Source organism: Camelus ferus, chromosome X (genome assembly GCF_009834535.1).
Source record: "Camelus ferus isolate YT-003-E chromosome X, BCGSAC_Cfer_1.0, whole genome shotgun sequence".
NCBI classification, from domain to species: Eukaryota; Metazoa; Chordata; class Mammalia; order Artiodactyla; family Camelidae; genus Camelus; species Camelus ferus.
In genome coordinates, this window is record NC_045732.1 from 54,377,896 (window position 1) to 54,391,878 (window position 13,983).

General features: G+C 32.6%; 1 protein-coding gene across 2 annotated transcripts in view; it reads right to left on the bottom strand.

Annotated features, from left to right (window-relative positions):
- Positions 1-13,983, bottom strand: part of HDX (highly divergent homeobox) — a 122,647-nt gene that overhangs the window by 55,427 nt on the left and 53,237 nt on the right. For both annotated transcript variants that reach the window (XR_004317971.1, XM_032475103.1), the window contains exon 4: positions 11,689-11,742. Coding sequence is in view for 1 of the 2 variants with exons in the window: in XM_032475103.1 (XP_032330994.1) it covers positions 11,689-11,742 (54 nt within the window). In the remaining variant the exon portion in view is untranslated. The remainder of the gene's footprint in view (positions 1-11,688; positions 11,743-13,983) is intronic.

Consider the following 13,983-nt stretch of genomic DNA (forward strand, 5'->3'; position numbering starts at 1 on the left):
CAAATAGAGAATATTATCATGTAATCCATTACCAATTCATTTCAACATGCTTACAAGTAAAAGCTCAGAACTTCATTAAGTATTACAGGTGATAGAAGAGAGGCTTGCTGGAAAGACAGTAAATAAACAGAAATTGAAGGCTAACTGGAATTAAAGGCTGAAATGTGTGGTACAAACAGTAAGTGTTTGGGAATTTCAGACGAAAGAGACCAATGTAGGTGGTCACTGGGGAGGACGGTGATTTGAGACTTGAGGCATGAGTAAGATTTGACTAAAGAAATAAAAGGGGAAGTGAGAACAGTGAACATAAACACAAGGATACCAGAGAACACAATATGTTTGCTCAAGTGAAAAAAGGAGGCAACAACCTCCATTGAAAAATACACTTAAGCAGACAAGGTAAAACCAGAAAATAGTGATCTTGAATGCTAGAATAAATTTTTATTAGATTTCACAGGTAATAAGGAGACACAGTGGCTGGCTGTATCAACAGAAAAGGAACAGGAAAGAAACTAAATAAATGCTAAACAGGATCATAGAAACCAAACTGGGGCACTTATATTTTAAATATCAGAGGAGAAAAAGAATATAACTATGAATTCCAATTATCAAAGCAAACCCTGATATGTAATTTTTAAATAATGGGCAAATAATTTATATATAAGTAACACACTGTACTTCCTTAAATCCCTAGATTTCATAACAGTTAACTCTAAAGAAATTCCACAGCAATGGTGCCAAAATTGCAAAGGCAAAAAACTTTTTGACTAATGCAACAGTCCACTATCAACATATACACTGCAGTAAGTATCCTTCTTTCACTGCAATGAGGCTTATTTACTACTGCAACCTGTCCCTTGCCCTAAGGCCCTGCAATTCCCCCTACTCTGCTTTCTTTTTTCTCCATAGTACTTAAAACCTTCTGATACATAATTTATTTACTTATTTTATTTGGTTACTGTATATATCCCCTGACTACAAAGTGAGTTCCACAAAGGCAGGAATCCTTGTCTGGTTCCTGACACATGCCAAACACTTAGATCACTGCCTGGAACATTGTAGGAGCCTCAATTAAAAATATTTGTTGAATGAATAATTGAATGAATGGATTAATGTGGAAATTTTATTGAAATGAACTATAATGTATTGCACTTTCAGTTTAAAGAAGCAAGATATAAAGTTATTTAAAAATAAATGAAAAGGAGAGAGCAAGAGATATCACATAAATATTTATGTTTAACTACCTTTATCTTTCAAGTTTCTTAAGTACTTTGATTTGAGTGAGAAGTTGAAAGATGAGGTGCGTGAAGTATAAAGAATAAGGAGAATTAATTATTACTTCACAGCCAAAAAATTGAAATTTTTTTCCCTTTATGCAAAGTAGATATCATTTATTTTCTCAATATAGAAGGGTAATTAAATAGGCAGAGAATGAAGCATACACTTGTTCCACTGGGTTTTGTGTTGTAAAAAAAAATCTATCTTTGCATACATGATATATGAAAATTTTAAAGTAATAACAATCATTGAATTGAGATTTTACCTGTACTGATTTTACATAAATGTGAACAGAAAAAAAGCAAATTCAGTTGAAAATTTTTGTCTATAGCAAATATTCTAAAAAGAAAAAAAAGCTAAAAAACAACATGTATTAGAATATTTTACGTCAAACTCCATTTATCAATCATCTATCTTTTTCAGAAAAGCTTAATTCCAATCTAGAAATTTAGATGACTGAGGTCATTCAACTTTTAAAAATATAAATATTCACAACTAGTCCAACTTAGTTTCCTTAAAGCTCTAAATATTTTACATGACATAAATATCGACCTTCTACCAACCAGACCAGTATCTTATTTTTGATATAGGTTTCACATTTTAAATTTGTGTCTATGTACAAGTTAACAACTTTTAAAAGGCCCACTTAAACAGATATGAGCAAACAAGAAGAAATGTTTCTTGAAAGTAACTTTATGTGAATTAAAAATATCTTTCAACCATCTTTATTTTGTAATGACTAGAGTATTCCCTGGGTAGTTGTTGCAATGTACTATCTCTTCTTCACAGACTCAGTTTGATGACTGCAGTGGCTGATTGATTTATTCAATTGTTCTATTGCATTCCTATTTTGCTTTATATTTTTTACAGAAGTATTAGGGAATGCTATTAATTTATTTTGAAAATCTATTTTCCCTCTTTTGACACCAACTTGATTTGAAGCGTCAACTATAATCCTTTTTAATAAGCCAGATTCTTATCCCAAATCCAGAATTAGTAAACCTAAAAAATACATTTAACCACAATATATACCATTCTTGAGCACTTTCAAATTTATTTCATTTAAACCTCAAAATAACCCTAGATGGTACATGTTATTATCTAGATTTTTATAGATTTGGGAATTTAAGTTTATAGAGGTTAAATAATTTGCTTAAGATTATGCAGATAGTAAGCAGTGGGACATGGTTTTAAGTCTAAAAAGCCTACAATATTAACCACAGACTATATGCATACATGAATCCATGAATCCATGAATCCCATGTTCAAGTGACCTCTGTAAATTTAATATTCAAATGACCCCAGCCTAGGTGACTAACTTTTGAACAATTTCAGACTCTGGTCTTCAATGTAGGTTCAACAAATGACAGATAGCTTATTACAACGAATATAATTCATATAAAAATATTTACTAAGCAACAGACCATGACCAAGATAGACAAGGTTCATATTCTCAGGGAGTTTAAAGTCTGGTGGTCGAAAAAAAACAAGTAATCCGATAAACATGCTAACTTGGGCTAACGTTTTATGCAAAAAGAAAATTAAATAGGGTAGCAGGATAAAGAGTAACGTGGGCTAGAGAAGGATTTTTTTTAATACAGAGTGGTAAGGAATAACTTCTCCCAAAAGAGGTGACATTTGAGCTGTGCCCTGAATAATGAGACACATATACATACATAAATAGATATCTACATAAAATATTTATGTACAGTTATATCTCCAGACCTAGATAGGTGTTTTTAAAAAGTTCACAGAGCTTCAATTTTACATGTTCAAGATATGAGACAATTACATCAAAATTAGTAACAAAGTAGACTAAACAAAAGGCTACCAAATAATACTCTCTTATTACTATTGTGCATTCACGAGCATTTTACAAGTTTAGTTTAGTCTTTAGATTTATGGTTTTAACTCAGGAGATTTCATTCCTATATATCAAATTAAACTATCGATTTACAAATTTATTTCACTTGAAACTAAGCAAGAAAAAACACATTAAAAATTTTAGAGGCACTTAAATGTTCATTTCACAACAATATTTCTATCATTTTTTACAGTTATTTTTATTTTTATTTTATTGAGGTTAAAGACATTTGGGATCTAAATGTAGCTTAAGGATGGAAGTGTGAAGCCTTCAGGTTTGCCCTTTTTAAACACTATTTTGGCTATTTGGAGTCCTTTGTGGTTTCACTTGAATTTTAAAATGTCTTTTCCTATTTCTGTAAAAATTGCTATAGACATTTTGATAGGGATGGCATTGAATCTACAGATTGTTTTGGGTAGTATGGACATCTTAACATCTCATTGCACTTTACTGCACTTTTCAGATACTGTTTTGTTTTGTTTTGTTTACCAATTGAAGGTTTGTGGAAACCCTGCGTTGAACAAGTCTGTTGATGCCATTTTTCCAACAGCATTTGCTCATGTTTCTGTGCCACATTTTGGTAATTCTCACAATATTTTAAGCTTCTTCATTATTATATTTGTTATAGTGATCTGTGATCAGTTATCTTTGAAGTTACTATTGCAAAAACATTATGACTCTCTGAAGAATCAGATGATGATTAGTGACTTTTAGCAATAAATTATTTCTTAATTGAGGTATGTATATTGTTTTTTAGACATAGTGCTAGGCACACGTAATAGTATATAAGTACAGTATAGTGTAAACTAAATCTTTATATGCACTAGAAAACCAAAAAAATTGTGTGCTTCACTTTATTGCAATATTTGCTTTATTGTGGTGGTCTGGAAGCCAACCCACACTGTACCTGAGGTATGCCTATATATCTTTTACCTCCTTAGTAAGTTTATTACCAAGTATTTTATTCTTTCTGGTGCTAGTGCAAATGAGATTATTTTCCTAATTTTCCCTTCAGATAGTTCATTGTTAGTGTATAGAAGCACATCAGATTTTTGTACCCTGCAACCTTACTGAATTCATTTATTGGTTCTAACAGGCTTTTGTGTGTGTGTGTGTGTGTGTGTGTGTGGAGTCTTTAGGGTTTTCTGTATATAAGATCATGTCATCAGCAAACAGAGATCATTTTACTTTTCTTTCCAACTTGAATACATTTTATTTCTTTGTCTTGCCTAATTGCTCTGGTTAGGGATGCTAATACTATGTTGAATAAAAGTGGCAAGAGTGGGCATCCTTGCCTTGTTCCTGATGTTAGGAGAAAAGGTTTCAGTTTTTTTCCCATTGAGTATGATGTTAATTGTTGGCTCTTCATATATGAGCTTTATCACGTTGAGGTGCCATACTTCTATTCACACTTTGTTGAGGGTTTTTATAATGAAATGGTATTGAATTTTATCAAATGCATTTTCTGCATCTATTGAAATGATCATGTGATTATATTAGTTTAATATGCTGTATTACATTAATTGATTTTCATGCATTAAAACATCCTTGCATCCCTGGGATAAATCCAACTTGATCATGATGTATGATCTTTTTAATGTGCTGTTGAATTCAGTTTGTTAGTAAATGTTCAAGGATTTTTGTATCTACATACATTAGGGATGTTGGTCTATAGTTTTCTTTCTTTACAGTGTCTTTTTCTGGCTCTTTTGGTATCAGGGTAACGCTGGCTCTTAAAAATGAGTTTGAGCGTGTTATCTCCTTTACTTTCTGTAGCTCCCAGAGGTTTACTGTATACTGTGCCTCATCAGCACTCTGAGACAAGTGAGATAGAAGCCATTTCTTCAGGCAGCACCTGGAAAAGTTAGTTGGGATATTGGATGTTTGGTACATCTCTTTCCCTCCTCAGGAAGAAGCTAGGATCTAGGGGTTTCCTCCCAGTCATATAGTGCTGTGTCAGGGGTGCAGATTATGATGAGAGGGTGCCCCCAATTTTCTTACCAGTTTAATGTGGGCTAGTTTCACACTAGTCCTCTAACTTGTGTCTTGATTTCTCACAGAGGGAACTGATCTGTATATTGTTCTTGAATTGTAGTCTCTATGCAGGGAAGGAAAGCCCAGGGCTTCGTATTCCACCATCTTGCTGACAGCACTCCCATTATTTTTTAAAGAGAGTAAAACTAGAGGAATTTCAAAGGTTTGGTTTAGTATCAGTTTTATATGACTCTATTTTATTGCTCTTTTTTTCTGAGGATAATGCATTGTATTTTGGTGGTTTTAAACTGTATTATATGTTTAAAAGACTGTGGTGCTCTTAGGCTTTTTCTGGGTTTCTTAGAAATCCTGAAATTATGTAATATCTGTTATTGGCAGAACTGAAAATATATTTCAATTATCCTAACTAGGTAGATCACAAGGGATCAATCTGAATTTTTAAAGTTCTCCTTTCTGCTGAAAATTACAATATGAAAAAATATTTTAAGAAAATCTCAGAGTTTAAATAGAAGTGCAGAAAATTAGAGAAGATTAAATGAAATTGTAAATAAATCACATAAGTTTCATAGACCTATAGCCTTTTGGAAAAAAGTCATTAAAATTTTTGGTACGATTAATTTTAAAAATACGACTTAATTATTGCTAAACAATGAAGTCTGATTAGTGTACCCAAACACTAGATCCAGGACAGTGTTTCACAACCTTGTCTCATCATAAGAATCATCAGGCCATTTATTAAGAATACTATTTCCAGGTCCTCCTCTGAAGATTTTGATTGAGTATAACTTGGGTAGTATCCAAACATTTATTTTTAACACACCACTATCATCTTCAACAGTCTCCAATGATTCTTATAATCTGACAAGGTTGGAAAACACATACTGGTGAGTTGGATCCTTGTGTTACTGATTGCTTTCTCCAGGCTTGCCCTTCATTCCAGGGACTGAAGAGAACAGAGTTACCATTAGAACCAATTTGCAATGACTTACTTAAAAGGTTACACTTCCATATTTTCCCAAAACTGACTGAAACAGATAATTAACCATCTTCATTCTTCCATTTTCCTTTTAGTTCAAACCTTGTTCCAGGCAGGTCAAGACTCCAAGTAAATAAAAATAAAAAAGCATTCTTGCTCAAAAGCAAAACAAAACAAAACAAAAAGCAAAGATCTAAGGACTCCTGCCAAAAACAGACAGTAGCTTTTTCCCTTTCCTGATGCTACGGTGAGGCAAAATACTAATGGCTGTGGGACCACAAGTCAGAAAAGACTTGAGTCCTAATCCATATTCAATTATTTACTAGATATATAGTTTTTCAAGTCATTTAATCATCCTGTCCTTAGTTTTTTCATCTATAAAGTCTAAATAGAAATGCCTGCTGTACCTCTCTCCATTTTTGCAAGGATTAGAATGAGATACTCTAAATAAAATACCTTTAAACTATAAAATACTATACATATGTTAGTATTATTTTTACTATTGAAGAGTCACAACCTACTATGAGTAGTATTAACATACATAAACAGTGTGTTATAATCAGAACAATCAGAATCACTATGGTTTTCAAAAGTCAAAAAGACAGCATCCAGATTTTAAAAATTCTATATTAATTCTCTAATTTATATAGAAGTACTTTCATTCTACAGGTGGCATCATATACTCATACACAGTTTGATTAATATAAGAAATTAAAGCAAATGAAAATATCTCTTTTCTTCTGTATTGGAAATTAAGCTACATTTTCTCAGCTCCAAACACATTCTTCTATGCCATCTTTTTTGATGGGAATCTGCAAACAACGTTTCTGCTTTACCAATTGTCTTTGAGATTCTGCCAATAGAGAACAATAGGAGACTGGAAGGCTGAAGATGAGAAGACGTGCCTTTTTCTTTTGCTTCCTATGCCGGTCAGTATCACCCAAGGAACAGCCCCTCATCCTGGCAGTGGTTGTTGGTAATATTAACAGTTGGTTCCTGTTTTCCCACACTACCAGGATCAACCTGGTTGTGCCCCTCAGAGGTACCAGCATTAGCTGGCAATGTACCACATTCAGAAATCCGAGTCCCATCTCACCAAAGCCTCTTCTCTAATTTTGTAGTTTCTGAAAATACAAACTTCTCTTTGTTTTCCTAGCCCTAGGCGTGATAGCTACTACCTGAATTTAGCACTCTTGTTGCTTCCTAGTTTCCTCTTGGCTTTTTAAAATCCTCTAAAACCTGTCTAAAGAATTTTTCATATGAAATTCTTCTGATGAGTTGTCTGTTTTCCTGCTTGGACACTTACTGACACAGACTGTCCATTTAACAATCAGTTTCACAAAGATGACTTTTCAGGATGGTGTGCATGGACAGTAACTGTGATATGAATAGAATGTTAAACACAATGTGCATAATGATGTGAAGATGTATAAGATGTATATTAATGTATATTAATGAGACAGATAAAAAAGCAGCCACTGTCATTCAAAACTGAACTGACGTTCAGAGCTAGACCACATTATTATTATATGATGGCTTGACACTCACAGTCAGGCCATTTTGTTCTCTTGATGAATATAAACAATTACACAGACTGCAATATAAAATAAGATTACTCAGAGACCATGATGAAATGAAACAAAACAAGGCTACTTCATAATTTTGTCTGAACACAGACAAAACCAAGCCTGCAACTCCACATACAACATATCTGATCACAGAATTGCCCCCACTCTCGCATAGTATCCAATGTAGAACAAATGCTCATTTCCTTACAGCCTCCCTTAAATAACTCAACCAAAGCCCAAATCCTCTAATAAGTTATTTCTAGCATCCTTTTACTGAGACATATCATGGTTCTCCATTGTATGTGTTCTCCTTTGCTTCAATGAGTAGTAAACACAATTTATTTAACTACTGGTTTTTTCTTAGTGGGTTTTGGCAGAGAGACATTGACACTGGTAAAATTCTCCTCGAAGTGGGTGAAAGAATTTTCAGAGACAATGGTTATATTTTCTTGTGAGGGTAAAGTGTGCTTCCAGAAGAAGCTAGAAAGTGACCAACATGGGTATTTGTCACAATGGCATTTTATATTTGATTATGTGATTATTTCATGAATACCTCTCTTGTTAAATCTAGATCATTAGTTCTGTGAGAGCAGGGAAAACATCTGGTTTTTCTCACCATCGTATCCCTAAGATCAAGCACAATACCTGGCACATTGTGGACCAGTGTAGTACAACAGAATACAATATGAGACACATATGTAAGCTTACATTTTCTAGTAGCAACATTGAAAAAGAGAAAAGCTGCAGGTAAAATTAATTTTAATAATCTACTTTAACTCACTGTATTTAAAATCTTTTCATTTTAACATGTAATTAGTATAAAATTGAGATTTTTACATATTCTTTTTACTATACAAAACTTTTGAAACTTTGTGTATTTTACACTTATAGTACATGCCAATTTGAATGCTAAATTTTCATCATACAAGCTGGACCTATATGTAAATTTTGTAAAATTTACACTAGAAAAAGTAGATTCAAATATTCAGGTTTTCTAATAACTGAATTGAAGAGTGGTGGGGTTTTTTTAAAGCTTTACTGAGGTATACTTAACAAAAAATAAGTTGTACGTATTTAAACTGTACAATTTGATGTTTTGATATGTGTATACTCTCAATAAATCACCTTGGCTGAACACATCCATCATCCCTAAGTTTCCTATCATTCCCTTTCAGTTTGCTGGAAATTTTGCCCTCCTACCTCACCATGCAACCACTGATATGCTTCTTGTCACTAGCCTGCATTTTCAATAATTTCATAAAGATGGAAGCGTATAGTATGTACTCCCTTGTTCATCTGGTTTCTTTCACTCAGGCTGATTATTCTGAAATTCATCCATGTTGCTGTGTGTATCAATAGTTCATTTTTTATTGTTGAGTAATATTTCCCTATACAAATGAAAATAATTTGTTTATCCATTTACCTGTTAATGAGCATTTGGTTTGTTTCCAGCTTTAGGCTATTATAAACAAAGCTGCTATAAACATCCATGTACAAGTATTTGTTTGGATATGCGCTATCACCAACTTTGAGTAAATACTTATCAGAATAGCTGGATCATAGTAGGTGTATGTTTAGCTTTTTAAGAAACTGCCAAACTGTTTTCCAGATTGGTTGTACCATTTCACACTCTCACCATCAATGTATGATTATTCCTTTATTTCCATATATTTGCCAATATTTGTTATTGTCAATTTTATATTATTATGCTTCCAGTTCCTTCACATACTCACCAACATTTGGTATGATCAGTCTTTTTAAATTTTAGCTATTATAATGGGTGGTCATATTGTGGTTTACATTTTCATTTATCTTATGACTAATGGTGTTGAGCACCTTTTCATGTGCTTATTGGCTATCTCCATATCTTTTTTGGTGAAGTGTATTTCAAATATTTTGCCCATTTTTTACTGGGTTGTGTTCCCTTATTATTGAGTTTTGAGAATTCTTTCTGTATCCTGGACACAAGTCCTTTATCAAATGTACCATTTGTAATTATTTTCTCTCTATCTGTGGCTTGTCTTTCATTCTCTTAGTGATGTCTCTTTATAGAAACATCTTTACTGCAGTATATGTTTGTGTATAATAAAATGCACCCATTTCAAGTATACAATTCAATGATTTTTAGTAACTTCCCTTAGTAGTGAAAACATCATCATCTATCAGCTTTAGAACATTTTAATCTCTGCAATATATCTCTCATGTCTATTTCCAGATATTCCACATTCCTATCCCCGACCTCAGGCAACTACTGATCTACTTTCTGTCTCTATGAATTTGTATTTGTCTTTTCTGGACATTTCATATAAATAGAATCATACATATATGGTCTCTTGTGTCTAGCTTCTGTCACATTGCATAATGTTTTTGAAGTTCATCTATGATGCTTCATGTGTCACTAGTTAATTCCTTTTCATTACTGAATTGTGTTACATTGTATGGATACACTGTATTTTGTCTAGCCATTCACAAGTTGATGGGCTTTTAAGTTGTTTCCAATTTTTGGCTATTATTAATGCTTCCAAGAACATTTGTATGCAATCCTACATGTGGAAGTGTTTTTGTTTCTCTTTGGCAGATACTTCTGAGTGGAATTGCTAGGTTGTACGGTAGTTTTATGCTTGACATTTTGAGAAACTACTGAGCTGTTTTACAAAGTGGCTCTACCATTTTACATTCTCACCATCAATGCATGATTGTTCCTTTATCCCCATATCTTTGCCAATATTTGTTGTTCTAGATAGTGTAAAATACCTCATTTTGGTTTTAATATGCATTTCCTGAATGATCTATGATTTTGAGCATCTGTTCATGTATTTATTGAGCATTCATGTATCTGCTTTGGTGAAATATCTGCTATTATCTTTTTTTTTCCATTTTTTGATCAGGTCATTTGTAAGAGGGTTTTTTTTTTTTTGCATATTCTGGATACAAGTTCTTTAATTGATAAGCGATTTGCAAATACTTCTTTCCAGGCTGTTGCCTGTCTTTTCATTTTCTTCGTGGTGTCTTTTGAAGTGCTGAAGTTTTGAATTTTGTTGAGATCCAATTTATCCATTTTTATTTTATGAATGGTGCTTTTGATTTCATATCTAGGAAATCTTTACCTAACCCTAGGTCGCAAAGGTTTTCCTCTATTTTTTTTTTTATCTTAAAATGTTATTGGTATAGCTCTTAACATTTAGGCTTATGATCTAGTTTGAATTATTTTTATTGTGCATGTCCAGTTGTCTCAGTACCATTTGTTGAACAGACTACCCCCTCTGCAATGAATTGCTTTGATATCTTTGTATAAAATCAACTGATTATAAATAAAACTTATTTCTGGACTCTCAATTCTGTTCCACTGTTCCAAACCTATCTACCACACAGTAACTGGAGTTATCTTTCTAAAAGTCTATTCATGTATTTTTTTAACATCAGAAGCCCAGTTACATCAAAATCTTCCACATGTTAAAATGCAGGTTTATGCATCTTACGGAGAACAACTGGATGAGATTCTTTGAGAAAACACCATTTTAATGAAGTCTTGTTATGTTAACATTATAAAAATCACAACAGTTGTAGCAGAAAGCCAGAAAAAACGATTGTTAATATTAGTTACTCATCACTTCTAAATACTGAAATGCACAAATAATAGTAATGTAAATTATTTAACTTGATTGAGATGTTTATATCAATCATGATTCAATTCTATGATCAAATGAACTGGGCTTATTAGATGTAGAAAAATTATGCTATTTTACAAAATACATTTAAATGATTTTTTAACTGCAAAAACTTGTTCAAAGATTATACAGTGTGCTGATTACTACATTTTATTTAAGGTTACCTTTTTAGTATATATTAATATATATCTCAATATACCTTTTGAGATTAATGCAGACTTACTGAGTTTCAGTTTTGACAAATTTACAAATGTCTTGACAATCTTCTCAATGGCACCCTTACTAACAACACAGGGGTCGGGGGAACCCATTTGCTGCTTTAAATGAAAGATTACTTACTGCTCTTTTTCTAGAACACCCTGTAATCCAAGGCACTGTAAGGTTTCCTGAAATCTGTGGAAACAACAAATGGAATCTCAGTAAGGTATGCATTGACACTACTTGGAATGCTGATCAACACCAAAGAATTCACACAAGATGTCAAGATAGGGTTGCATTCAGAGCATAGCCCCCACATGGACAGTGCTGTTTCCTTATTGAACAGATTTAAAGGGTCTTCCTTTGTGGGAAAATTTTAAAAGTAATGCAGTTCTTCTGAAAATTCAAGAAAATTTTGAGGACATTGTTGGGGCCTGGAAGTATGGTTTGGAAATCTATGGACAATAAAATTATTATAATAAAAATGCAGTGCTCTGTGGAATAAAGGAATTACAATAATTAAATTATTAACTATAGTCATCATGCTATATATTAGCTCTCTAGATTTATTTATCCTACATAATTTCAAGACTCTTTTAAAGTAGAAACTACTAAGGTAAACAGCTAGTAACACTTTATTACATCAGCATTGCCATACCAGGAGATAGGTGCTACTCTCATAGGATTCTGGAGAGTGTTTACAAAGATCAAGGTGGTTCTGTGAGCTATCATTCAGGTTAGCCTGGACTTAACCTTTTCCTGGGGCACACAAGGATTGAAGAGTACTCCGAACTCTCCACTTGCCCTCGCCTTCCCTCCCAAATGTATACTTCCCGAGACTCTGACAAGTCAAATCAGTCTTGATAAGTAGTGGTGGTGGGAATGTGGTATTCAATCAAACATTTATTGTTTTTGATAAATTATATTCAGTGATGGCCTATGTATTAGTATTATGCCTACTGATAAGTAGTGATGATCAAACAGTCAAGGTAAATTGTAAAGTAATATCTTCAATTATTCAAATTTCAGGTAAATGATTACTGTCCCTGGCCACCAGGCCTGCCATTTTAGTTTAAGTTCAAAATATATCAGTATGCTAGGGATAGGCTAAAAATGATATAAACTCCAAATAATACTTTTCAGGAAAAATTTTACTCTAGTTAAAATCCCATTACAGTAAAATGTCAATTAACTAGAATGCTTAAGAGTCATGAGAATGTTTGAATAATTGATTTTTTAAAATGGTGAACTGAAAGTTGAAAGTGAAATTTCTCTGGAAAAACTATTTAAAAGGTATACTTCCTTGTCCTCCCACTAAAACTTGGTATATGATACAATGTTTACATAGTAAATTAATTGCTAGCCTCAATGAAGGAGGTAAATCTGCTAAAATAATCACCTAATATACTCTTGAAAAATTAGAAGTATACAATTATTTTGGAGTACATGTGCATTTACTTCCATCTATTAGTGAGAATAATTTAAAACTGATTATATAAAGTTGCTAGAGAAAATATGTTAAACCAAATGAATTGCAAAAAAACCTCATAAAGTAGTAATCACTAAAAAGTTAATATTAAACAATAAAAATGATACATATAATAAACATGGTAACTACATTTCTTTAAACATGGACATTATACATTTTAAGAATATAAAATGAGGTTTCCTACCTAAATCAACTGTATGTAACCAAGGAAATGGAAAACTTCTATAAGCACTTTAACATTGAAATATTATAGATTCCATATGATTTGGGAAGAGATGAAGTTTCATTTTTTTGTTTTATAATCCTGTGGCACCAGTTATGTGATACTCAAATGCTATATTCAGCTATCCCAACTACCCTCTACTGTTTACTTCAAATCTATCCTTAAGTCCTTTATGTTTCTGCTAAAACTTAGGAATGGTCAAACATGGTAGCTAAACTTTTTTGAATCATAGTACTCTATAAATTTTTCCCTCAAATTTGGGAAGTTTTGTTTGGTGCAATAGTGATGACAAGGTTTCTCCCTCACCAGAAGCTATAAAATACATTATTTCAAATGAGTAGGGTAATATCTTCTCATTTAAATGGTATTTAAATTCCAAACACATTTTTTAATACCCTGGTTTGGAAAATTGCAAAATGAATCCATAAGAAGACAAGACTGATTTAACAAATATATTAGAACGTACATGTCCAAATGAGTACTGTGTGTTTCAGATTCTTAGGAAGTTATTCAGTCAGTACAATGATGTTGCTATTGTTGAAAGCACTTTGGGAACTTTTCTTTTGTAGTTGTTAGTTCATGACTCACTCAGATATTGTCTCATTCATATTCCCTTTGTTTTAACTGAAAATATAACAGCCCAGATTGAGCATCTTTATTATTCACTAATGTGGCTCAGAATGAATTCTACTTTCCAAAATCAAATTTTCCCTCAAATGATGAA